This window comes from Leuresthes tenuis, unplaced genomic scaffold (genome assembly GCF_036924035.1).
Source record: "Leuresthes tenuis unplaced genomic scaffold, fLeuTen1.0.hap1 SCAF_2, whole genome shotgun sequence".
NCBI lineage: Eukaryota > Metazoa > Chordata > Actinopteri > Atheriniformes > Atherinopsidae > Leuresthes > Leuresthes tenuis.
The window spans coordinates 3,554,351-3,581,846 of NW_027325356.1; the positions used below are offsets into that span (position 1 = coordinate 3,554,351).

At 42.3% G+C, this 27,496-nt stretch overlaps 3 protein-coding genes and 1 long non-coding RNA gene across 4 annotated transcripts in view; 2 read left to right on the forward strand and 2 right to left on the reverse strand.

Moving 5' to 3' along the window:
• LOC140302314 (multiple epidermal growth factor-like domains protein 11) overlaps positions 1-3,606 on the forward strand; it is a 130,382-nt gene extending 126,776 nt beyond the window's left edge. The window contains exons 20-21 of the mRNA XM_072381147.1: positions 400-615; positions 1,593-3,606. Of these exons, the coding sequence (XP_072237248.1) occupies positions 400-615; positions 1,593-1,792 (416 nt within the window). The 3' untranslated portion in view covers positions 1,793-3,606. The remainder of the gene's footprint in view (positions 1-399; positions 616-1,592) is intronic.
• Positions 3,607-4,519: 913 nt separating this feature from the next.
• Positions 4,520-15,971, reverse strand: LOC140301439 (ras-related protein Rab-11A). The gene is made up of 5 exons (XM_072379880.1): positions 15,797-15,971; positions 10,860-11,055; positions 8,931-9,124; positions 8,717-8,797; positions 4,520-6,863 (listed from the first exon to the last, which is right to left on the reverse strand). The coding sequence occupies exons 1-5, from the start codon at positions 15,834-15,836 to the stop codon at positions 6,727-6,729; spliced, it is 648 nt and encodes a 215-aa protein (XP_072235981.1). The 5' UTR covers positions 15,837-15,971; the 3' UTR covers positions 4,520-6,726.
• Positions 15,972-21,256: 5,285 nt separating this feature from the next.
• sh2d7 (SH2 domain containing 7) lies at positions 21,257-27,409 on the reverse strand. Its single transcript, XM_072379900.1, has 6 exons — positions 27,195-27,409; positions 25,839-25,928; positions 25,597-25,762; positions 23,059-23,292; positions 21,421-22,065; positions 21,257-21,334 (listed from the first exon to the last, which is right to left on the reverse strand). Exons 1-6 carry the CDS (start codon positions 27,344-27,346, stop codon positions 21,290-21,292), a joined length of 1,332 nt encoding a protein of 443 aa, XP_072236001.1. The 5' UTR covers positions 27,347-27,409; the 3' UTR covers positions 21,257-21,289.
• On the forward strand, positions 21,264-22,481 carry LOC140301457 (uncharacterized). Its single transcript, XR_011914914.1, has 2 exons — positions 21,264-21,347; positions 21,434-22,481. It is a non-coding gene; the product is annotated as an uncharacterized lncRNA (long non-coding RNA).
• Positions 27,410-27,496: the final 87 nt, after the last annotated feature.

The following is a 27,496-nucleotide window of genomic DNA, read 5'->3' on the forward strand; positions in this document are numbered from 1 at the left end:
ATTGATGGATTTGGGCTTTTAAAGGAATTTTTATATGTGAAAGAACACCAGGCTCCTTATTCTTCTTATAATTCAGAATTAAAATAGCAGGGAAATTCTACAATCAGATCAGTAATTGAGCATTCCTGATGATTCTCTGATTAACTGAAGTTATTATTGTAACTAAGAGTTTTATTATACATGGCACAGTGCGCAATGAAATGTGTTTTTGTTCCTGTTCCCCTTTGAAGAAATGTATGTGTTTATAATAGATAATAATAAAGATATGATAGAAAAATGCCTTTTTCCTTGTCTAAAAAGAGTCTAAACTATATATATCTGCTTTAAAGTGATTGTTAACGCCTGACCAAAGGGATGGGTTCTAACGGGATGGCTTCCCTGTGTTCCCTCTCTCTGCAGACTACATGAAGGGTTCCCTGTCCAGCACCTGCTCCCTGAACAGCGAGAACCCGTACGCCACCATCAACGACCCGCCTGCTCTGTGCAAACACTCAGAGAGCAGCTACGTGGAGATGAAATCGCCGGCTCACAATGAACACGTGACGCACTGCTGCTCTGCCGCCATCATCACCACAACCACCACCAACGTGCCCGCTAAGAACGTCTATGACATGGGTACGTCTGGGGGGGGGGGGGTCAGAGCTCGGACTTAAAGGGTCCAAAACAAACAAAAATATCAATACTGCACGATGCTAACAAATCTTTTTAGAAGTTACAGTCTAACACCATAAAAGATGTTTTAAAGGGGAACTCCGGTATTTTTAAACCTTATTTCTGGCATGAAATGCGTTCATCTAGTCACTGAGAACAGTTTGGTGAAAGTCGGCGTCCTTCAGAAGATATTTAGATAACTGGAGATCCATATAACGGAGTGAACGGGGCTTAGAGGATGCAGCCTCTAAATAAGGCATCATCTGTCTTTATTTCACCAATACTTTAATAAACAGCACAGTTTATTCACTCCGTGCTCTGTGACAGTCGGCTAACTTCACACACAGTTTCCTGCTGATAGTTTTGTGCAACATGGCAGGATATTTATCAGATTTAGACGATGTTAACGACGACTTTGAGTAAGATGGACGTTCTTACCGGAGTGAATAAGCTGTGCTGCAGGGGGGCGTGTGGATGAAGTGGTCCCAGTAGAGTGCCTGTGTAGAAATCCCTCCGTTAGCTCTCCTATAGCTGCAAGTAGCCACATAACAGCAGCTATGAGCTAACAGAGCTATAGCACACGTTCATTCTTTCATTCTTCTTAAAGTATTGGTGAAATAAAGACAGATAATGCCTTATTTAGAGGCTGCATCCTCTAAGCCCCGACTGCAATCTGAAAACGGACAGAAATGATCTGCCTGGAACAGGCAAAACATTTAACTGTATCATCGATGAGAAGTTGCTTTCTGATCACCTGAATATTGATCTGCTGTTTGTCTCCATGTATGATTTTCAGTCTGATTAGTGCACACAACATATGACTTTTACGGGCTGTAACAGTTTCTTTCTGGCTGTTCTGAGAGTGTTTTACATGTAAAACTCTGTATTCCACCTCTGATGTTATTTTTTATTACTCTTCTGTTATCGTCTCCCTCCCTCAGAGCCGACCGTCAGTATTGTCCAGGGCGCCGGCGCCACGCTGGTTCCCAGTTACCCTCAGAACCCGTACGACCTGCCCAGGAACAGCCACATCCCCAGCCACTACGACCTGCTGCCTGTGCGCCCCAGCCCCTCCCACAGCCTCTCCCTGCACAGCCACAGCCCCCCGCTGCCCGGCAGCCCCGCCAGCTCACTGCTGTAAACCCCCCCGCCCCCAAACACCTGGACCGGGATGTCGACAGGACTCCCGGTTCAACCACAAGCAGAAAACTGTGAGGTGTGTCTGTAATGTTGGTCAGCGAGAGCAGCTGGACACTCAGAGAACAAAGGATGCATGGTGTGTGTGTGTGTGTGTGTGTGTGTGTGTGTGTGTGTGTGTGTGTGTGTGTGTGTGTGTGTGTGTGTGAGCGTGCACTGCTGACTGATCTGATTAATATTTTAATTTTATCACTGTAAAATATCCAAACAACCTGAGCTGTTTCATGCCAGCCCAAACCCTGAGGATTCGTGCTGTATTGTAAATTCTCTCCTTCATCTATCAGAGTCCATAAAGGAACCTCCGGGTAAACATCTGCCTCGCTGGGACCGTTTCTTAAAGCTTAAAGTTGTAGATCTGAGGCAGAGACAAGACCGGGCCTTCACACCTGGAGAGTGGACCTGACATTAGGGTCCAATTTGGACAAAGACATGAAGAAATGCACACAAACTGCAGCCTCTTCAGATTTGTGTGCTGTTTTTACACACAGTTTCTTATTTCCTGTTTACATATTCAAAGACCCTGCCAGGGTCCGGGTTTTATCTCTGAAACTTTCTCTTTTTGTATGTGCTGTAGACAAAGTGCTGTGTCGGATGTACACTTGCTGTACGCTTAGTGATCATTGTGCTTTTTTCTTATTTGTGTCGAGTTTAATACACATTGCATGCCAAAGATTATTCCAGCTAAAGTAGTTGATCAGAACGACCCTTATAGTTTGGTTTTGACCGCCATCGCGCTCAGATGGTTTTATCGTCACGTGATTGTCTCGGTGTGGAAAAGGCTCTGACCTGAAACATGTTTTCTGGGAAGATTTACTCGTAATACCTCCTCCTACTCTCCTTTTTTCCCCCAAACGTGATGAAGGCTTTTCCAACCTGCTGAGGCAGAACATTTCTATATTATAGAGACAAATCGGAGCCCTAATGTATGTAAACCTCCTTTATGTTACAATGTACACACAAAGTATGAAGACTCTCTTCCTTTTTGCACATTTTATTGTTAAAAAAAAGTTTGATTGGCCCATATAGACTCAAAAATAACAAAAATAGGAGGTAATCTCTGTGTTTTTCATCTACATTCTGTTAAATATGTCGTCTATAAGCAGATGTAAAACAAGATCTTGTTCAAAATGTTGTTTGCAAACAACATTTCAAGAAAGAATCAGAACAAAACCTTTAAAAACAACTCAAAGCAGAAGAGGGAGTCAAACACAAAGAGATTCGTCTGTAGCTGCGACCTGATCCGAGTCCCGGAGACCCGAGACGGTTGGTGCACAATCCCATCATGCCTCAGAGGACCTGAAGGGTCAGTTAGGTGTGTTAAATCTCTGAAGAGAGTCTTTAGATACTCCGATAAGTGGGAATGACGTGAAAGAAGACGACCAGAACCAAGGAGGTGGTGTTTATTGCAAAGAGAAGGACCCCCAGCAAGGAGCCTTGGGGAACCCCAACGTAGATGGATGTAAATTTGTCAATTTTATCCATTTAGAATTCAATCTGTGACACAAAGTGTGCAATAAATAAGGTGTCTAAGTACTTTGTTTATAAGTTTAGCTTCGGCCAACAGCAATAACAGGATATGTCGACAATCAGATGTAAACAGCTTGTTTTTCCTGTTTTTGGTTTCCTGCTTTTGTTCCATTTGCTCTGAAGACGTTTTTCTTGCTCCTGTTGTTTCTTTATCTGTGAACTAGTTTCAGTAAATGTATCGAACATTGTTTTTGTTTCAAGCTTTGAACTTAATAAACTCATCATAGCTCAGGGGCAGTGTTGCAATGACTTGTTCAGCAACATGTAGAGTTGAAGGTGAAATTATTTGTGGTTTTAAGAACATTTTAATACTTAAGTCATGTGATCAAACTGAGACAAACAGTGAGTCATCAACATAAGAGCGAGAAACTCATTCGTTACACACAGAAATAAAATGGAAGAGGGCCCAAATTTCTTCCCTGAGGAACTCCGAAGATCAACAAAATGAGTATTAGTGCCATTAGAAGCAGATCAGTTACATCTAGTTTAACCCAGTTTAGTTTTTCTTTTTTCTGCATCTAATCAGAACAGAACTAAATCAGATTAGATGTTATCTTTTATTGATATTGGTAACAGACAACTGTATTTTCCCTGTATAACTGATGACAGTTTGACTTGTAGCTCCATTTAAACCAAATCAAACAATGTATAATTGGAAAGTTAATGGACTGGCAACATGTCCAGGCTGTACTCATCCTGACAGCTGGAGGAGGCTGCAGCCCTCTGTAAATACTTAATTTCCCCTCCTGGAATCAGCTTTTCTGTTAGATGTTTTATATGATCAGACAACTGTGGGACCAGAATGAAGCGTTACCGACAAATTTCATCTGAAAATGTCAGAAGTCAGGATCCGTGGAACCTGAAACTGCTAAAGAATTAGCTTTATTGACAAAGCTAATGTTTTAAACTGCATATTTATTTTATTCCAGAGTATTTATGTATTTGCACTCCCATCTCGAGCTGAATGGACTCCTTCCCACTGGGCCAGCGATGTTCTGCTTGAAATCTGAGCTTTGGGTCGGCGCCACTACTCTGTTCGATTGTGACTGATGACAGAAGTCATCACAGAGCAGAGTATGAAGTATTTAGAGTTTCCTCTTCATAAAAACGATGAAAAGATTAAAAACAGACGTCTGGGGTCATCTAAAGGTTTATGACTGGTGCGCTTTATTTAGATGAACTGATAACTTAAGATATAGACACAATTGTACAATTCATCAGTCTGTACAAAACATAAAACCATTCATTTTGACCCCCCTCTCACATTTAACCCTCCAAAATTCACTGAAATGACATTTCACTCTTAAGTGTTTTTAACTGGAATTACAGTCAGTTACAGAATTCAATATAGTAAAAAAAGAGTAATCAAAACACAATTCTTAAAAAATAAAAATAAGAAAAAGGAACAATGGAAACAGCAGAGGTATGTGAACAGGATCAGGACTCATTCTCAGAGCAAAAGGAATCACTCCGTCCACCGGCTGCGGAGTCTGGAGAGGCCCGGGTTAGCGTTAGCCCGCTAACCCGGGTTAGCGTTAGCCCGCTAACCCGGCTCACACACTCCACAGCTACCAATCTACCCTCTACCTCTAAAAACACACACACACACACCGAGTTCAGGCATTGCATATGTCTGCTAACACACGAGGAACTGGGAATTCAACAGAACACACACCCAGGGGTTTGAGCTCTGTCAGTTTACAGACCCGAATGAACGCCATTGGCTTGCTCAGCGTGGAGCGCCAGCTGCCGAACCTTCAAGATTTCATGGACAGTAATGATAATGTTAGCTACGTAAGGCGATGCGACGAGGAGCGGCAGTCCTACAAAGAGCCATGCATTGTGTTGAAGTCAGAGGCAGCTCGGTGTACGTAGGCTTCATGTGACAGGGAGCGACGAAGCTTGGTTGGGGGGCGAGGCGGACATGACGCGAGCTGTTGGCGGGTCAATGAGAGGCGGTGGGAGGTGAAGGAGGCACTGTGAGCAGAAGAACGTGGCTCAATCCCTCAAGTTGGTTTCCTTCGATTCCTTTTGTTTGCCAGAGAAACTTCACACGCTGAGGTTCAGCGTCGCGTTTTGGTTCTTTAACGGTGGCGCCGTCTTAAAAAGGCGCACAAATCTGACAAAGAGGTCCGGATTCTGTAAGTGCAGCAAGAATCTAATCCTAGACGAGAAAGCAGGTAACTAAATTCATATACAGTGCAAGATTAAGACAATTCCATGCTCATGAAACCCTGCGAGACATTTTCCATTTGTCTTTCTCAGTGGTCCTACCTACAGTTTGTGGTTACATGCAACAAGGAGATTTGATTCTAATATAGGAATGTCTTACAAGAATTCTACCTTATTTACTTCTTAAATTCCTTCATTTGCTTTAGAAGTGCTCTAGGAAAGAAAATCCAAACAGCCATGTGCTAGTTTCTGCATAGTTGTTGTCAAATATGTCACAAATTAATGTTGTTTTTAAGGTTGGAGCAGGAAAGCCTGATGGATTAACGTGTCTTCAGTCTCTCGGGGTAAATCTGTTGGACGCCACGACAGGACGCCGTGAGACCACGAGCGTTCAGGAGTCCCGTTTAGCTTTTTTAAAATGACACACCCTCGAGGCAATGATAGTGTTCCAGATTGATTCTCCCGCCTGGAAACAACGTGCCGCACAGCGGAGCACGAAAAGCCGCCCGGACCTGCCGCCTGCTCCAAACGCAGCGACGACGAGGCTCGCCAGGCGGATTCTAAACGATTCTAGCGTCATATTCACAGCGATCAGATCAAATGTTGCGAGGCTACTGGTGCAGCCACGTTGTTTCCAAACAGTACATTGCACTAAAGAGGAGGGGCTAAAATGACAGGAGAGGCTTGGTTAAGAGGAATACGCTTCAGAGCAACTTTGATGTGCTTTAAATTCATACATACAGAGAAGAAGATACGAGACGTGGTCATTAAAAAAGGCGGAGAAATCAACAGGAGCACAGAGCAGAGAGAAAACAAATCACATTCAGATATTAAGACATTTCTGTGACATGTCAGCGCATCTACAGTAATGAAATCTAACGTGATATGAAATGCCTGCTGTCCTGCAGTAGCCTAAAGACACAGGGGCTCTGCTAGGGGGGGGGCACCCCGTTTGTCTCATACTATTTACCTGGGGAAGGGTGGGGGGGGGGCAGGTACAGGTAGGCGCAGAGTTCAGGTCACAGCCGTGAAGCTGTGGCTCGTTTCTTTAACACCGAGCAGTACGCCGAGGCAGTCTGTTCTCTGAGGGGGGGGGCGGGGTGGTGGGAGGTGGGGGTGCAGAGGGGGAGGGAGGGAGGAGAAGAGGGTTGGGGGGGTAGCAGCAGATCCACAGCCGGGCTAGATGTTCTGACAGCACTGCATCTTTGGTTTGTTCTCAGTGGGCTGCACCTGGATGTTGACCACGTTGTTGCTAGGCGACATGTCGCTCTCCTGGCGCTCCGACATCTGCTTCTGAGAGACGATGCGGTAAATCTCTGAAAGGGGGGGGTGGGGAGAGAGAAGAGGTTACACGGAGCTACCACCATCCATGTTCTGCCGGTGTGACTCCAGATCACAGCTCTGACTCAGCAGGAAGCCGACTGTCACATGATGGCAGACGCTCCTTATCAGCAGAAACATCACCACGACTACCGCTAACAAAGCAGAAAGTCGAGCCCGTGATGCAGGTAGGTCCAGAGATTAAAACTGAACCAGCTTCTTTTGTTTTACAGGCTTCAGTTTTTCCTTCTTGGTAGCCAGAGCTTTCACAGGAGGACACCAACAAGGAATGAAAAATAAGAAGTAGAGTGAAAAACAACCTCCATTTTCATTAGAAATCAGTACCAAGAACAGAACTACATGTAAAAGAAGTGGCAGGAATGCAGGTATTATAATTAAATACAGCTATGAAATCTGAACCCACTTATTGGTCAAATCGTTTTGGCAAAGTTTTAAACGTTATGACAATCTCTCCTTTTTATATATTTCATAAACCACTTCAGTCCAACCCTCGATCAGAGGAGCCCGTGGATTTTAACATGGATTTTAACAGTAAAGTGCAACATTAAAACTGTATTATTCAACTTCACAGTCCACAGTTACAACCAGGCTGCATTCTTTTACACTTTTTGGTATTGATTTGACTGTTGGTGCATTACAGCCGCACTCTTCTTTCAGTTAATGTTAAAATTCAAGATAAAATATGGCTTGAATGCATCCTTTTTTAGTTTTAGATTGTTTTAATTAGTAATTAACCGACTAGTCAACTATCAAAATAGTAGTTAGTCGCAGCCCAGTTGGAACCATGATCTTCCACATGGCCCTTAGCTTTAGAGATTACACTCATCCAATCAGAAATGTACAGTTCTGAAGGTTGAGTATTTTATTTCCAGCTTTCCTTCTCAGTCATCTGGCATTAAATCTCCAGGATTCATGCAGCTTCAATCATCAGGTGAGATACAGGAGAGGCGTTCACATCTGAACCAACTTAATTTGCCTGATCTACTCTGTATCTGAGTGGAAATGCAAATAATCCTGCTCTCATGAAGGTTCAGGTTGCTGCTCAAAATGCAGCAACTTAGAGGCTTCACAGCTAATTGCATTTTGACGTCTCTGTAAGGATTTGATCGACTAAACTACTAAAACAATCAAACTTTTGTATTATATATAAAACTATGGGATGTACTAATTGTAGGACTACTGTTGTCATTGCATTTGATGGATTACTCTATATTTTATGACAACATTTCCACCTTAAAGTTCATTACCGTAACGTTTCCGGCCTTTTTATTTCTTATCTTAAACCCCAAAATTATCACAATACATCCCCATTATTTAATATGCATATAAATAGAAAAAATGGTTGGGGTTATACCCTTTAACTAGCAGTGTTAGCATTTTTGGGCCAAGTATTTGTGAATAATTATTTTCTGGGCCAAATACATGAACAATTCATTTCCGTAACAATGATATTTGGCTCCGTTAAAATCCCTGTGTTCCAATAAATAGGTGAAAATACTGAAATATAAATTTATATTTCAGTATTTTCACCTTTTGGGTCAAATCTGAAAGGCCTTTCTGCACATACATGCATTCACATAGAAACATAAAGTGGTTTTGTGTTTGCAGATGATCACCAAACTAATGATTACACCGACTCTGCCACTCCTCAAGAGATAAGCCAGCGGGATGTAATAAAGTGAATCCAGCAGCTGTGGGTTTTCACTCTAAGCCTGAATTCCTCTGACCGCCTCACAGAGCACAGTTCTGATAACAAAGACCCGGCTGTGCAGAACTTCCTCAACAGGTGGGAGGGGGTTGGAGTTGAGAGAAACTTTCAAACACACACCTGTCAGAATGGTCTGGAAGGCCGTCTCGACGTTGGTGGAGTCCAGAGCTGACGTCTCCAGAAAAGACAAACCGTTTTTCTCTGCAGGGCAAAGTTGAACAGTGGCACATGAAATAAGCAACATTCCACAGATAGCGAGCCGGTTTGACCCGTTAAGTAGAAATATCTGATCCTGAAACCTCCAGCAACTCAATAGAAGAAAAATCCAACACACCAGCAAACGCCCGAGCCTCATCGGTGGGAACAGCCCGCAGGTGGCGCAGGTCGCTTTTGTTGCCCACCAGCATGATGACGATGTTGCTGTCGGCGTGGTCTCTCAGCTCCTTCAGCCAGCGCTCCACGTTCTCGTAAGTTAAATGCTTGGCGATGTCATAGACCAGAAGAGCGCCGACGGCGCCGCGGTAGTAGCTGCAGCAGGGACAGACGGGTTTATTTCAGGCTGATTTCAGAACCTGAGCTCACAAATACGTTTATTTTGTTCAGGAAAATGGGTTCATGCCAGAGGTTCAAACACAGGGACCATGCAGGGCTCGCCACATTACATGTGTGACTTCTAAGCTCCTATAAGGCACAGAAAACATCCATCCATCATCTTCCCCTTAACCAAAGTCGGCTCGCAGAGCCAACCGGACCAGGAGGGAAACCCAGACATCCCCCTCCAGCTACTCCTGGGGGATCCTGAGGTGTTCCCAGGTCAGATGGGATATAAAATCCCTCCAGAGAGTCCTGGTTCTGACCCGGGGCCTCCTCCCAGGAGGCATCCTAACCAGATGAACCACCTCAGCTGACTCTTTTCTATGTGGAGAAGCAGCAGCTCTACTCTGGAGCTCCTCCCCCTATCTCTAAGCTGAGCCCCGCCCCCCTCTGAAGGAAACTCATTTCAGCCGCTTGTATCCACGACCTCATTCTTTGGGTCAGAACCCAGATCTGTGACCACAGGTGAGGGTTGGAACAAAGATGGAGCAGGAACCTGAAAGCTTCTCCTTCCGGAGCAGCGCCTTCATTACAGCTGAAGAAGCCCCGATCCGTCTGTCCATCTCTAACCAACTCACCATCACTGAGAACAAGATCCAGAGACGCTGAAACTCCTCCCCCTGAGGTAGAGACTCATCTCTGACCCATGGAAGAAGAAGAACCACGGCCTCGGATTTGTAAGAGCTGACTTTCATCCCGGCTGCTTCACACTCAGCTGTGAACTGCTCCAGAGCAGCTGAAAGTTACGGCTTGAAGAAGCCAACAGAACCACATCATCTGCAAAAAGCAGAGCTGTAACCCCGGGGTTCCCAAACCAGACGCCCTCCTCCCCCCGACTACACCTGCAGATCCTGTCCATGAAAACACAAACAGGATTGGAGACAAGCGGCAGCCCTGATGGAGTCCAACACGAACCCCAAACCGGCTCCATTTTGCACCAAGAATGCAGACACAGCTCCAGCTTTGGTTATACAGGGACCGAACAGCTCCAGCTTTGGTTATACAGGGACTGAACAGCTCCAGCTTTGGTTATACAGGGACTGAACAGCTCCAGCTTTGGTTATACAGGGACTGAACAGCTCCAGCTTTGGTTATACAGGGACTGAACAGCTCCAGCTTTGGTTATACAGGGACCGAACAGCTCCAGCTTTGGTTATACAGGGACTGAACAGCTCCAGCTTTGGTTATACAGGGACTGAACAGCTCCAGCTTTGGTTAAACAGGGACCGAACAGCTCCAGCTTTGGTTATACAGGGACTGAACAGCTCCAGCTTTGGTTATACAGGGACTGAACAGCCCAGCTTTGGTTATACAGGGACTGAACAGCTCCAGCTTTGGTTATACAGGGACTGAACAGCCCAGCTTTGGTTATACAGGGACTGAACAGCTCCAGCTTTGGTTATAAAGGGACTGAACAGCTCCAGCTTTGGTTATACAGGGACTGAACAGCTCCAGCTTTGGTTATACAGGGACTGAACAGCCCACAAAAGCAGCTCCGGTACCCCATCCTCCCACAGCACCCCCCCACTGAACCCCGACAGTCGAAAGCCTTAGTTCACAAACACATGTAGACTGGATGGTCAAACTCCCATGATCCCCAGTAACTGTGAGGGTGGAGATCTAAGTTAAAAACAAGGTCTTTTGACGACTGTTTCCGCTCCGCACTCACGCTGACGTGATGGCGCGGTAACGCTCCTGGCCGGCCGTGTCCCAGATCTGGGCCTTCACCGTCTTGCCGTCCACCTGGATGCTGCGCGTGGCGAACTCGACCCCAATGGTGCTCTTACTCTCCAGGTTGAATTCGTTTCGGGTGAAGCGGGACAGCAGGTTACTCTTTCCCACGCCCGAGTCACCGATAAGGACCACTGAGGCACACAGAGGGGGAAAAAGAAGCAGCCGTTAGCCGCCTGAGCTGCAGGAAAATTAACTAAAAATGTATCACAGTGATCTAAAATTAAAAAAAAAAAACATTTAATTACAATAATTAAAACTGTGCAAAATCACTTCTACAACAAAACGTTATGATTTAATTCAGGCCTTCATGGAATTAACAGAATTTAAGGCGTATTAATGAGGTCATGCTTGGTTTAATTTACAATATTTGCCTTTTACAGAATATCTCATATGATTAATACTGATACAAGTGACTGTGTGTTTCTATTTTTCACTTAATCTGCTTATTATGTTCACAGTTAATCATTTTCCCCACTTAAAGTGCGTTCTAACTTCATACAGACGAGGTGACATCATATCCATCGTCCTGTCAGCCTAACAGACCGCAGCCATTCACTATGTCATGTGACTGCATTTCATCCAAAATGACTTTTCTGTTGCTCTTTTTGCTTAGTGTCCAGGTTTTCCTGCCTTTCTGCTCTGCTTTCAGCGTCTCCTGCTGTGTTTTTGAGTCATTAACTGCCTTCAGGATGTTGCTGTGCGGACAAACAGCCCAACACACATCATGTTTTGTTGATTAGCAGAGCTATAAATAACACACAGAAGTTATGTGTTGCTAAAGCAAACAAGACAAAAACAGCCTGTGTTTGGTCACACTAAAGCTGCAACGCAAAGTCGATTAAGATATCATCCGAGCGGCAGAATAACCTCCTGGTGAGACTGGAGGGGAAATATCATCAATGCAATTGATTACAATGCACGGAAATGATCTAATCCAATGCAATTTATTCATAAAGCACATTTAAAAACAACAATAGTTGTACACAAAGTGCTGTACACAAAAATAAATACATAAATAAAAGTCCCAATGGAGAAAACACGCACAAACCCCAATGTCTTTAAATGTGATTTAAACACAGAGGCCGGCCTAATATGTCGGGGTAACCCGTTCTATCGCTTCCCTCAAGATAGTCCGACCCCCCCCCAAACTTCAGCCTCGTTCCCAGAATAGCCAAGAGCAGCTGATCTCAGAAACCGTGAAGAAATGTACGGCTGAAGCAAGTCTGAGAGGTAGGATGGAGCAAGTGGAACCAGATTCCATATTTTCTCAGAATAGAACCCAAAAGCAGCAAGTAAAGCGAGAAAAGGGGTTCGAGAATAGACCCCTGAGGCACCCCGCTGCAGGGAGACACCGTAGAAGACATGAAATCATGGGCTCAACATGGCAAATTAGAGTTTTCTGGTCCACTGTGTCAAAAGCAGCAGCCGAGTCCAAAAGCACAAGAACGGCACAATTACTAGAATTAGTAATCAGCTAAAAATGTGTCATTAAAAACCCTTAAAAGTGCAGATTCTGTGCTGTGGAGGTTTTTAAACCCAGACTGGAACACCACTTCTGGGAATGATCCAACCAGACAGAATGAAGTTGTGTTCTTTACTCTGAGTAAGACACCAGCATGTAAACAGCAGCACCTCAACCTGGATAAGCTTATGTTCAGAATAAGTCATTTTTAATGAGTAATTCCTTTTGAAGAGCTCAGCTGCTTGTTTTGGACTTGTTTTCATACACTGAGTTGCTTTTATTCTGCATCTAAATGTGCTCGGGTCGTCCTCTGGGTCCATCCAGCTCGGTTTGACAGAGTAAACAAGGTCTCAGGACACCCAGATAGCATCAATGTCTCAACTTTCACAGACCTACTTTTGAGGCTATTCAGCATCATTTCACCATTATACCAGGGTTGCCAGGTCTGCTTAATATAAGCAACAATGAGATTGTTTTTCTACTGAATGGCACGTTTAGTGCTCCATCCGCTGCTCCTCTTTCCCACAAACACAGGTGACGGTCGAAGACCAAAAATGTGCAACCGATGGAGATTTTTAGCTGTTTTTTCACCAGAGCAGGCACCTGGTGGGCAGGATTTGTGGAATCAGGCTCCATTTTCTCCCCGAACCACCAAACGGCAACTGAAGGGAGCGAAATACCTGCACCTGATGCTCTGTGCTCAGAACAAAGAGCAAAGAGCTACAAAAGGGAGCATGAAGCCTCAAAAGCTGTTTTTGGTGGTTTTTATCTGTAGATTTACAGACTTCACATGCAGCCACACACTTGTTACTCATTTATCTTCCTGATTATGTGACAGGTCACATGTGGCTTTTTCCTTTTGATCTTAGTTGTTCTAAGAAGTGGATTTTTTTTATGAGAAAATGTTCAATGACCTCAGTGTTCACACAGGCTTTAAAGTGTTATCTTTATCATGTCTTCACAGCTTGTTGTATCTGGATTTGTCTTGTAAAATGATTCTATCAAACACTGTCCCCCACAATAAGTTCAAGAGAGTTCAAGAGAGTTCCATCCTTTGTTTTTCTTGTAACCGTTCAGTTCTCAGTGAGGTTTACAAATATTCGCTTATCAGTTTTACTCCAGAACTTGTTGGAAAAGTGAGCTGAAATTGAGAAGATTGACCACAAGTGTTTCAATTACATACATTTTCCATCCAGTCGTGATACACACATTGAACTTCGAGGGATTTAATATCAAATGTTGACTCAGTCTGAATAAATCAAATAACATATTTAATTAGATTCACTCAATGGGACCTTAAACATAAAACTTTACAACATGTATGCAGTATAAACACAAAGTTTTCTGTATAAATTCATTTAAATCTGACATTATTTAATGTTCTCACTCATTAAAGTGAAAAAACTTAATTAAATGTTTTCTTTTACACTGACTGAACATAATTGAGCTGAATTGACTTAAAATGAAAAACATTCCTTATACCTCCACTCAAATATACTCCAATAAATCATTACAATAAAGTACAAATCAACCAATAAATCTTACAGATTAATCCACCCAACATTAAAGTGGCGTACAAACTAATTAATTAAATCTTTTAACCTAAAAATAGAAGGTGTATGATTTTAAAAATGGGCCGAATGAGTCCACTTAGCCTACTTTTACTTGAGATGGAGTGTAGTACAGATACTCTAAAGACGCCCTGATGGATTTATTCATTCCTCTCCGTTTTTATCCACACATTAAAGCAAGACAAGATAAGTTTGTGAACCTTAAAACTATGCGCTTCTGACTTGTTTTGATGTACATTTCCAAGCCTGAGAGAATCCCATATGGCTGTGCATGTACAGGGTCACACTTTATGACAGCAGTGTCACATCCTACAGCTGCAGGGGGCGCCAGAGAGCAGGTAGGGCTGACAACAAACACGATTTTAGCAATTCATTTGACTTTTGGTGTTTAGAAAAGTTTCTTTTTAAACTTTAACTTCTGCCACTCCCTCTGGGCTTTAATGGTTCAGGCACAAACCACAGTCCATTGCAAAGTTTGTTCAAAGGTTAAGATTACGGATGCAGTCTCTTTGCATGTTCCTAAAGATATGTTGGACATTTATACCCTGGAAAAGCCAGGGTTTATCCACTTGCTAAAGAATTTGGATCCCAGGTATGTGCTACCAAGCAGAAGTTGCCTCGCCATACACAAGTCAGTATTCTTTACAATGTCGGGGTTATTATATTATAAATGTAACAACTGTATTTTTTAGCTTGTGCTGGTTGCACTTTAAACTCAAAGGGAAATTCAGTTCAATGTACATATCCCAGAAGGGAAAGTCTTCTTGCTTTTATTAATTTTATTGCTCAAATAAAAGCTAAACTTGTTTATTTTTTTGTTTGTTTTAAAGACAAAAACAATATTAACAAAAAATATCGATTAAAATCGAAAAATCGAGTTTGTGGGGGGAATCAGAGATTTTATTTTTAGGTCACATCGCCTCGCCCTGGTAAAAAAAACTGATCAGATTATCTGGTTACGTCCGGTAAAGGTCGTCTTGTTTTGAGTTTGTTTCCACTGACCTGGTTGTTTTTGTCTGAAAGAGGCCTCACAGCATCTACAGGCCGTCTGGACTCTAATAAAGTCCTTAATGCCTCAATTAACACGCTTCATTACGTCGTGACGTACTTGTGGTCATGCAATAACAGCACCTCTAAATGGAAACACGTGAAGTTATATTCAACTGTCTGATTTAAGCTTTTATTTTTCTACTGTTAGCTAGTTTATGTGGAGGAATCACCAACAGGATCTACAGTTAAACAGTTGCAGAGGACTATGCTGATGCTAGTGATGTAAGAGTGGACTTTGATGTTTGATCATGTGTTTTTATTAATCGCCATGTGACAGCAATGATTCTCTGCCACCTTCCAGCAGCCGACGATCAGTTTGTTTACTTCGGCTCTGCCCTCGGAGTCAGTCAACAACAATAAAACATGCTAACAGTTAGCATTGGTTTTCAGCACCACGTTTCATTGTAAATCTGTAAAATATTCCTCACGTGTCTCAGGATAGTCATCGGTCCCACTGGTTGTCTGGATCTTATGAAGATAATGTGATAACGGTTAGGTGTGTCCCACGCGCCCACTGACATTAGGCTAACGCCAGCTAGCTGCAAGCTCTAGCAACGACGCCCTGTTGGTAATTTCCTACAACTACCAACGCGGGATTAACAACCTTCTGCTTCCGCCGGTTATAAGGAGCTCTTCTAAAGTATTGTGTGCGGATTTGATGTGTTGACACGTTCCAGAGAGTTCGGTGAGACGCGATCGGAACACAAAGGCGGACGGCGGCGGTTCCGTTAGCCTGTCAGCTAACAGTACTGCAGAGATACCAAAAAAAACAAAAACCCATCACATTACCTTTGAACAGATAGTCGTATTCATCGTCTCTGGTGCCCATTGTCTTCCCAAAACGGAATTGGATCTAGATTTAATTTGTTTAAACAAAAAACGGTGATCTCCGGTGTTTTCTTTTCCTACAGGAATCTGTTTGGAAGCTGTACTTCCGCAGTTTCTTCTTCTTCGTCCTTGGAAGCGTCGGCGGTATACAGTAAGAATACTGACATCTAGTGGCCAGTAGCAGGAACTGTGCAGCTCTTACTTAAATTTTTCTTACATTTCATGTCCAAACCCCTTTTTTAAAGCTATCTTTAGAGTTCAATATATGTTATACCTAGAAAAGAAAAAAACAACAAAGGCACATGTTTTATAGAATTGATAGAAATATGCTTGCATAATATAAATCCATTAAGTTTATATTTGTTAATTGATTAATTCTTGTTTATTGGACGTAAATCAAGCAGTGATGAAACAAATGTCCCTACAGTTTTATGGTTTTCTTTCAGCATTTGGGCAATTCTGTTTGTCTACATGTGTTTTGTGGACTTTGGTTACCACACTGTGGGGGGTACTGCAGGATCAAGCTCATTTACAGTGAGTGCCCCTTGTCATCGATCCTGTTGGTTTTCATGGACAGGATCTGGAGGTGTTGGGTGTCTGGTTTGGGAACCTCAGGGTATGATCTCTGCTTCTTGTAAATTATGTGGTTCTGTTGGCTTCTTCAAGCCATGACCATGAGCGATTCTCAGCTGAATGTGTATTTTGGGATCGATGTCTTGGCAACCCAATTGATGATGAAAAGACAGAGATAGACAGATGGGTTGGTGCTTTGTCAACTGTAATGAGGGCGCTGTGCTGGTCCAATATTAACCTGTTCAGCCCTGAGAGTTTTTCTGGGGTCAAAAATGACATGCCCAAAATTAATTGAGTATTTCTCTGCAATTACAAACTTTGCGTAAACCATCTTGGTATCAAAATAAAGCTAACGCTTGTGAGACTTCATCAGAGTTGGATCAAACTGAAAATGTGACCCTCCCGCCCCCAATATCGGGGGCTCTGGGTTTGAAGAGGTTAAGGGAGCTGGGCCAAAAGGCAAAGCTCTCAGTTAACTGCTGCGTCTTTGTTCCAACCCTCACCTGTGGTCACAGATCTGGGTTCTGACCCAAAGAAGGAGGTCGTGGAAACCAGCGGCTGAAATGAGTTTCCTTCAGAGGGGGGCGGGGCTCAGCCTTAGAGATAGGAGGAGGAGCTCCACCATCCGGAGGGAGCTCGGTGTAGAGCTGCTGCTCCTCCACATAGAAAGAAGTCAGCTGAGGTGGTTCATCTGGTTGGGATGCCTCCTGGTCGCCTCCCTTTGGAGGTTTTTTGGACACATCCATCTAAAAGGAAGATCCGGGGCAGACCCAGAACTCTATGGTGGGATTATTTATCCCATCTGGCCTGGGAATACCTCAGGATCCCCCAGGAGTAGCTGGAGAGGGATGGATGGATGGATGGATGGATGGATGGATGGATGGATGGATGGATGGATGGATGGATGGACTGATGGATGGATGGATGTGGATGGATGGATGGATGGATGGATGGATGGACTGATGGATGGACTGATGGATGGATGGATGTGGATGGATGGATGGATGGACTGATGGATGGACTGATGGATGGATGGATGTGGATGGATGGATGGATGGATGGATGGATGGACTGATGGATGAACTGATGGATGGATGGATGTGGATGGATGGATGGATGGACTGATGGATGGACTGATGGATGGATGGATGTGGATGGATGGATGGATGGATGGATGGATGGATGGATGGATGGATGGATGATGGATGGATGGATGGATGGATGGATGATGGATGGATGGATGATGGATGGATGGATGGATGGATGGATGATGGATGGATGGATGATGGATGGATGGATGGATGGATGGATGGATGGATGGATGTGGATGGATGGATGGATGGATGGATGGATGGATGGATGGATGTGGATGGATGGATGGATGGATGGATGGATGGATGGATGGATGGATGGATGGATGGATGGATGGATGATGGATGGATGGATGGTTGGATGGATGGATTCCTCTGACTTGTATAATTGGAAATACGATTTAGAGTATTATTCCAGTGGATATTATATACTGGGAACTTGAGAATTCAAACTTCTGAGTTCAAATGTATCTCACCATCCATCTGACTTTCCAAGTTGGATACTTGGAAGTCAGAACTCAGACCCAGGAATGACATCACACCTGAGCTCACCGTGTTGCATTATTTAACCACTTTAGCTCGCTATTATTAATAATCAATTATATTGATAATATCTTTAGTTAGCTATTATCCGTAATGCAAGTTGATGGCAAATTGCCGACTGTTTTGTACATACAAAGTTAGGTTTCTATCCTGCACAAAACCACTGAGCTCGGGCGTGAAAATCCAACATTTCTTTGCTTTGCATAAACATGACCTCAGATAAACGGAAGATGATCCTGATCCTAATCCTGATGAGATGATAAACTGATTTACTTTGGCTTGGTTTCACTTTAGCTGGCTGAGTTGAACACATTTTGCATTAGCTGTTGAATGAAGCAGTATAGGTTTTATGTGTTTTACTCACATCAGTCTTGTTGTCTCACTTAGATCTGTTTTAATATATTTAACATAAGATTAACGTAAATTGCATGGACAAAATACTTTTTCATCCAACAAAAATGTGTTTTTCTTCAGATTATGTCGCAAATTAAGTAGACACAACAGAATTATTAAAAGAAAAGCAACATAATTGTGTGGAAATTTGTCCAATTTATTCTTTTTTAATTCAACAAATTATTTTTAGTATACCACATGTGAATAGCAAACATGAAAGGCATAAGGAATATGATAAACTTTACATTCACCCCACAAAATTAAGTCAAAAGTAATTTCAGTCAAACCAAACCTTTCTGTTGTATAGTTTAAATTTATAAACAACACTCCAGCACATCAACAGAAAGCTCAGTATATCGGTCGAGGATAGAGCAATAAAATCTTGGATTTATTTCTTGTATTGACTTAAGTTTCTCCACAGTCCAAATCTAACAAGAAAATAACATTAAAGTCCTGCTCCAGCTATGAATCCTCCTAAAAATCTGTGTACCTCCAAATTTTGCAATTTGAATTAATCTTTGCCATAAATAAGAAAACCTCTCGTCTTTAGGATCTTGTTTAGGATAAACTCTACCTTCTCCTCCTCATTCAGTGAATGAGAATCTATGAATATGCTAACCTGCCCCCCCCCTCCCCTCCATATACCCACAGCTGATACCAGCCTTCCTGTAAGTGTCATTAATAAGCAATTCTAATATTGGTGTAACTCAGTCATACATCTATACAACCAATGTATCTTGACTGTATGACCAATAAATTTCAGTAAATGTAGCCAGAGAGTGACTCTCAAGAAAGTTGTAGGATTTATACAAGGCTGTATGTGTGTGGAAGCATCATAACGGCACTGTATTAATCTTTCTGTATTAATCTTTCTGTGCTTTCAACAGTTCAGATGCTGCTGTCTCCTGGAGCCCAGCTAACACAGAGGTCCCACAGCAGAAGTAACGCCAAGTCAGAAGTCATGGGGCATTCTGAACAATGCCAACTCTTGTTCAATGCCAAGCTGAACAAGAGTTCCCTCACTACAAAAACTGCAATCTCTGGAAGTGCTGAGGCAGCCCTGGACCTAGCTCAGGTCCTGCTATCTCTGGCGCTCCTGGAGCAGGTGGGAGGGAGCTAGGAAGCTTCTTGCCGCTGTAGGTACCAGATGTGCTCGGGTTACCAGATGTGCTCGGGTTACCAGATGTGCTCGGGTTACCAGATGTGCTCGGGGCCCTGCGCCTGTTGGTGACGTCACATTCTATGATTGGTTGGACGTTGGCATGGTGACGTGAGGGAATGTGATTGGTCCGGAGTAGGTACCAGATGTGCTCGGGTTGCCAGATCTGCCACTCATAAATAAAAAACTTTTTTTTCAATACAAAATGTATTTGGAAACTGAGCTAATCATGTCAGCATTTCTATAAAAGTCACAAAAAAACAGCTTTTTTAAGAAAACATAAAGTAGTGGGTTTACTATTTAGATTTTATGAATGAAGTATTTTTTGCCAATATGACGTTATTTAATAGAAACTCCAACTTTATTACAAACTACATTTCATAAGAATCAGATGTGCTCGGGGTCTTCTTTGTAAAAGCCGTCCATGTTTCCGACGAAGAACCGCAAAAACGACTTCAATTGGTTGTTTTTTTTACTACTTCAGTAAGTTGTGCGGACCAATCACATTCCCTTACGTCACCGTGCCAACGTCCAGCCAATCATAGACTGTGATGTCACCAGCAGGCGCAGGGCCCCGAGCAGATCTGGTACCTACACCGCCTCCAACAGCTCACAGAGTGCTATAGCTCCTCACTCTGTCTTGCTTCTGCTGTGATATCCATCTAGCCTGGACTACCTTCTCCCCGCTTGTTAGCTTCACATTTAATTTGTTCCTCACAGCACCTGCAAATTAGCTGTAGAGCTCCAACGAGCAGGCAGGCAGTGGTTGATCCGGCTTCCTCCAAATAGTCTACTTAGAAAAACCACAGGCTGTCTGACCTCGTCTTTCTGAGACTTTCAGTGGTGATCTGCAGGTTGAAGGCAGAAACCCTCAGCCACAGCACTGAGGAAAAAATGGCTGTGTTTAAGAGGTTAAAAGCTTGATTTTCAGCAGAGGTACTTTAGAGCACAGAAGTTAGGAGTATTCAGCTTGTAAACCGAACCCTATTATTGATGGTTTCAAAAGCAGTTGAATAAATTACCATTTCCATTAATCAAAAGATTCTGTCCTTTGTGAGAAACCTGTGCAGGAAATGAAAGCCTGAAGCCTCGAATGATGGACATCTCCTGAGAATGGGCTTCCTATTGTGAAGCTTTGTCAGGCCGTTTCAGTCAGGCAGCTGACTGACTCGGTCAAAACAGTATGTTCCACATCCCGAGGAACTCCTGGTCTTAGAGTAAGTTTTTCAGACTTTGTCTATCTTTACCGTGAAGCACTGTCCAATCGGCTTTGCTGCTCTTGGCTGAGACAGAGCAGACAGGATCTCCTTCAGGATCATGTGCTCCAAAAGTCTGGAGATGATAACGCAGCTGTAAGTGTGAGGCTAATAATCTCAGACATTTTCTTTGGTCAGTTTATAATCAAAGTTCACCATGTAGCCCCCACCTTCATTGCCATGACAGCACCTCCTGTAATGCAAAAAAATGTAATTTTACAGATGTTGAACATTTCTTGAATTGAACTCGGAGTCCTCTCAGGGCCATATAGGACTCTATGGTTCCACTATAAGATATAATTATTATTTTATTCAGGTTATTAACTACAATAGCATAACTTCTTTTTTTTTCTTTAGTGAAACAACTGAAAGGGCAGGAGGTAAGAAAACGAGGAGGCCCAAAACGCTGCTGTGAGGAACTCCATCGGAGATGCAGCATTTATTTCTTCATGTAATCAGGAAGAAATTTCTTCCAGATCAAATTCTGCAAACACAAAGTAAGAAAATCAATCAAAAACGACGATTTTTGCTTTCAGCGGTATCAGCAACACGTTATTCTTTTTAACTTACATTTGATCCCCAGGTGCTTTTGGACTTCTTGGTCTTCAAATCCTCCAGTGACTCATAAGTGTTGCTTTGGACGGGAATCTGCTCATAGGTTTCTTCAGATAGTCCTGCTGGCATTTGCCCCTGAGGAACCTCGGCATACATCCCACCCCCTTGCAGGGCTGAACTCCCTCCAGGTGTCTCAGAGGACTGGTAAAGCGGGTTGGACTTCAGCAGGTCCTGATTGTTGCTCGGCTGCTCTGACCTGGAACTGTTTAAACCTTCAGAGGGAGCGTAGAGGGAGTAGGTTTGACAGGTGACCCTCTTCTGAGGAGTGGATGCTGTGGAAGAAGGACTGCTGCTCTTTTTGGAGTACAACTCCTCCTCCATGTCGCTGTTGTCCAGCTTGGGTAGAGATTTGCTCCTGCTCTCCACATGATTCAGCTCAGAGTACATGGCGCCTGATGGACAAAGACTAGCAGGACTGTTTGTATCTGTGGTGTTAAATGAGTCTGTGTTGGAAGTCAGTGCCGTGTTTGTGCTTCCTCTGAGTCTCTCCGTTCTGTTCGAGTCGGTCGTGGTTTCACTTGGATGTGGCATTGTCTCAGGAAAAGAGCCACTCAAAGTGAACCCTAAAGGAATGCCTCTCTTAGGTACTGGAGGCACACCCTGAAAAACACAACAACACAATGAGAAGTTTTACAAACTGTCAACAGGTTGTGCCACGAAAATAAGTAAATCTGTAAGATTTTATTGTTTAAAATGTATAGAAACGAGTTCTCCCTGTACTTTTTGTTTCAGTCTTAGATATAATTTCATCTACTTATCTTCCCCGTTATTTTTTGTTTAGACTCATAGTGCATTAGTTGCTATGGAACTGGAAATCTGCACATCTGGAAAGGCTCCATCAATGCTGAAAGGTATAAACAGGTTTTAGAGCAACATCTGCTCCCATCCAGAGGATGTCTTCTTCAGGGAAGGCCTTGCATATTTGAGCAGGACAAAGTTAAACCACATCCTGCATCTATTCCAGCAGCACGGCTTCGTAGTAGAAGAGTCCGGCTGCTGCAGTCCAGACCTTTCAACACCTGAAAACATTTAAAATGCAACAAAGAAGACCCAGGAATCCTCTATCAGACAGGAACGGGACAACATTCCTCTTCCAAAGGTCCAGCAGCTGGTCTCCTCAGTTCCCAGATGTTTACAGATGTTGTTAAAAGATGAGGGGATGCTACACAGTGGGAAGCATGGAGCTGTCCCAACTTTCATGAGGCACGTTGCTGCCATCAGATTCATGATGAGCAAATGTTTTTCACCGAATACTAAAATGTCTCTCTTTCAAGATTTGATCATTTTCTATGTTCTATTGTGAATACAATATTGGTTTATGAGATTTGTAATTCACTGCATTCTGTTTTTATTTCCATTTCATTAAACTAGTATTTATATTCCCACCACAGAGACTCTGTGTATTTATTTACTTACATCCTGGCTAGATTCAAATTTTTTTTTTTCCGTGTGGCTCAAAAAGTGGTTGTGAGCTCTTCACAAAAGAGCCAAACACAACACATACTTTGTAGAACATTTTAATAAGTATAGAGTTGTTAAAAGGCTGTTTCACATTAGATTTCAATTGTCAGTCGGGTCTTGTTTCCATCTTACCTGTGAGAGAGACGCAGCATCTACAGACACCGTCCCTGTCAGCTTTCTGTTTCTGGATTTTAACGGCAGCACAAGAGGTTGAGTTCGAGGAGATTCGTTTTGATGCTGGATCCTTTGATTATTACCAGCTTCTCTCTGATGATCAATTTTGTGATCCCAAATGTTCCGCAGAGCTTGTACGCTGACCCCAGACTTGGTGGCATTCACCACATCATACACCTCACCAGCATCTTCCTGAAAATAACAGCCAGTGTCACTTTATGTCTCCGAATCCACTGATGTTAACAAGTGAAAATACATGGAAATTATGCAGACACCAGTCAAATTACACAGGTAATGTAGCAACTGAGGCTTGTCTTTTTAATAGATTAAGCATTAAAAAAAAAAAAAAACTGAGGTCATGAAAGCTGTACGCTTATCCCAACTGTTCCTGAAGAAATGTTTCTAGCCTCTTGTTCTAGATTTTTCTGGACAGGAAGCCGAGACTTCTCTGTTGACAAGAGTTTTTATGGCCAAAAATGATCAAGTATAAAACCTTAAAGTCATGAAAGCTTTGTGAGGCTAAAGAAGGCACAACATGTAAATGTTAGCCATAAAATCTAACTCCCCCTTTTCTGGCCAAAATATTAATGTAAATATATTTCAGTACATTCAGCACTTTATTTTATTTTAGTTGAGTATATTTCCTCATATAATATGAGTCACATGTAGTGGATTTTTTGAAGTCATTATATTGATGAGGATGTGTCTGAATTTTAAAACACATTAAAAACTTTGTTTGTTCTTATAGTGGACAGATATGTTTAAAATTTAGCTTTAGAGTAGAAAGGGACTGATATGAGTTTAGATGCTACTCCCATAGTCTCAGCTTAAAAGACACATTTTTAAGGTTAGAAGTTAGATTTCAAGACATGCTAAAAAACAACCACGGAGCAAACTGCAATCTAAACAAATTCTTCATAAGCTACTATAAGAAGTTAGCACGCTAGTATTTTCAAATTAGCAATGACAGCACTGATATATTTAAGTTTCTTTTGAGGAAATCTTATGTAGTATGTTTGCAGACTAACATTTACTTATTTGCATGAACAATTAAATGTTTTTATTTAGCATCTTAGCATGCTAGTATAGTTAGCATTGGCAATGCTGATATGAGAGATGCTCTGATTTACAATATTAGCATCCTAATATTTTCTAATTAGCACTGACAATGCAGACTTAGCATCCAAAAATGGTAATCTTATTATTTCGTCATTATTTTCTCAGTAAAGTGCCATGAGATTACTTGTTTGTGAATTAGCACTTAAAACTACCTTTCTAAAACGAGTCTGTATTCCCCCTTGATAAATGTTAGCAAGCTAACATTGACTAGTCAGGACTTAAAATGCTGATTTACTTAAAACTTTGTGAGGGTGAATCTTATCTAATGTGTTAGCATGCTTAATTAGCTATGACAGTACTCATTTACATTACATTTGTGAAGCTAACATCTTTTCTGTTAACATTTTGTAATCTTATGTAGCATCATAGTATGCTAACATTTTGTAAATAGAAGTGGCTAAGCAGATTTAGCCTCTGTAGAAGGTAGTTTTAAGACGGTTATCTAATCTTAACATGTTAGCATGCTAACATTTCTAAATCAGCAATAAGTCACAAGGCTAAATGGGAACTCTTATGTTCCTACCTAAGAAGTCACTTAAAACTTTTACTGTGTGAGCGACATTACTCGGTGTCATCAGCTCATTAGGTAATGTTAATATGTCAACATCAACAATACACCTAGTTGGTATTACCTAATTTGGAGCAAACAAAATTTCATGATGGACCTTTACCAAATCTTGTGGAAGTGGGAGTATCTAAGAGAAAATATATGCTTTCAAATGGATAAACCGACTGTGAAACAGATTTTAGGAATGTGCTTGCAGATTGCTGAAGCCTTAAGACAATGCAAAGTTTGACCAAATGGCTTTTATATAAAGTTTAATCAAATTTAACTTTGAGAGTTGGGAAGGGGGGTTACAAAAATAAGGGTTCAGGTTATATAGTTTAGTTTCACATTGGAATAAGCTCTCATATGGTCAGTTATGTCATAATTCAATGGCCAAAATTCTTAACGACTGCATCACAAAACATATTTCATGTTTCTTTTTTCAGAAAGTCAAAAGTATTAACTTGTGCTCTCCAATGAAGCAGACAGGTTCACTGCGACTCCCAAAAATGCACTTCTGTGAGAACAATCCAGTTCATGGGGTTAAAGTCCAAAGATTTTATCTACTACTTGATTTGTGCCAAAAAAAAAACACTGATTCTCAGAAATAAAGGCGTAGTAAATCAAACTAGTGGCCACAGCACAATTTAAGTGCTTCAGTACAAGCTTCCGTGCTCACTAAGGTTAAAAGCTTAAATTTGGGGGGGCAAATGCACTTCCAGAATATGCCTTTTCCATCTTCCAAACTCCATTCCTCCTGAAAATGTTTCTGCAAGTTGTAATATGCCACTAAACTAAAAAAGGAACCCTAAAAATCAATCAGTTCTCACCTCATGACAGCTGGAGATCAAGCACTCTCCAAACGGCTGAATGGGGCTGACCTTATAGTGCTCTATCAGCTCAGTCAGACTGCCGAACAGCTGGCAGTCTCCAGCTATGACAAACTGTCCTTCTTGATTCTGGGTGATGACAAAATGGCGGCACCTGTCGTGGCCCCTGAGGAGGAAACCGTGGGTTGAGTCAGGAATTTAAACACATTCAAACTAGTTCCAACAGACTTAATTTGCCTCACTTGTAGGACAGGATGTATCCGATGGCTTTATCACTTAGGCGAATGAGGAAACTTCCCAGAGCTTTATCTTTCAATAGATCTTCTGCATCCCTGCAGCAGAGTGAGACACACGCAGGCAAACTAGGTTTAAAAATATCATGTCATGAACCTCAGCCCGGCTCATCCTGCTGTTTATTCCACCCACACACACAGATCAGTCTGAAATCACAAAGATCTGCTTCCAGATTCACAGCTCGTGTCAAACTGATTTTTTACTATGTAAACATGGAAACCCCAATTCAGGTCATTCGGGTTGCTGATTCTTCTGGTCAGCTTTCCTTCCAGTTTTCCTTTGTTTGACTTCCTGTGTTTGTTTTCAAATCTTTTCACTTCAGCTCACACATATGTTCTTTGTATGTACGATATTTTCTCTACTCTGTGGCTTCTCATTCCTTATCGTCCACATTTTACCAGGATTTATGTTTTCTTGGGAGTTCCTGTTCGAGTTTATGGGCTTTGTCACTTTTCTTTTTACTATATCTGTCCTAGCTTGGCTAGAAAATGTGCAGATGGCTTCTGTAAAATGGATCTAATGTTTCCCTCAGAGACTTTGGGTTGAAAGAATGGATCAAAATCTGTCTTCACCTTCACTTCATCTATTGAAATAAACAGACTCAGGACCTGCTGCTGGTCTCCTGAAGCAGTTTGTTAGGTAAGTGACACAGATACAGGAAACAGTTCTTCAGTGAGCCATCTCATTTCAGAACATGCAACACGGTAACCATCCTGTGTGCAAACGCATCATCAAAAGCAGGAACAATTATAAACTAACATGTAGAAAAATATCACTTTGTATGTGGAGAATTCATCATTTGTCAATAAACAGGTAAAAATTACAATCTACTGCTGCTTAAAATCATGATTTACCATAAAAAAATGCTTATTCTGCTATAAATCTTGTAGTTCTGCTATATAAAAATGTTTTTTTACAGGTAAAATATTAGCTTTATTGGAAAATAAACTGACCATATAAAAGAAAAATGGCCTATTTGGCTGCATGTCATGGATATGGTTGGTCATTTAAAAATAACTAATGCCTAAAACATTCAAACAGCTGGAATTGAAAGTTTAAGCTCACATGCATGGAAATTATATTTCAGTACTGCATGTTCTCAGAACCTCAAATAAACACGTTAAAACCACGACGTTGACCTTGTAGCAGCAGGCTTCAGACATCTACTGAAACATATGCAGATAAAATGCTACATCGACACCCCTCTGCGTTTATCTTTATGTTAAGAATCCGACTTCGAGAATCAAACTTCTCCTCACTCGTCCCCACAGGTGCTACAGCAGAGCTCCTCCCGTGTCGCTTACTTTCGAGCAGCGAGGCCTTGGAACCAGTCGGGGAAGTTCCCGTTGTGCATGATGAGCGGCGCCTGCGTCTCGGTGAACCACCTCAGCACCAGCTCCTTCAGGCCTCCTTCTGCTGCCTCCATGTTCAGGTCAACACCTGGACTCTTCGCCATCCTCGCCGGTGTGTCAGGAGCTATCAGAGCACAGGCTCATCAACATGCTGAGCTCAGGTGACGTTTGACTGCTCACAGGAAGAACAAGGGCCTCATTTGACTGCAGCAGCTGGCGCCACTCTAATATGAATAGTGGTATTGTTTCAGTTT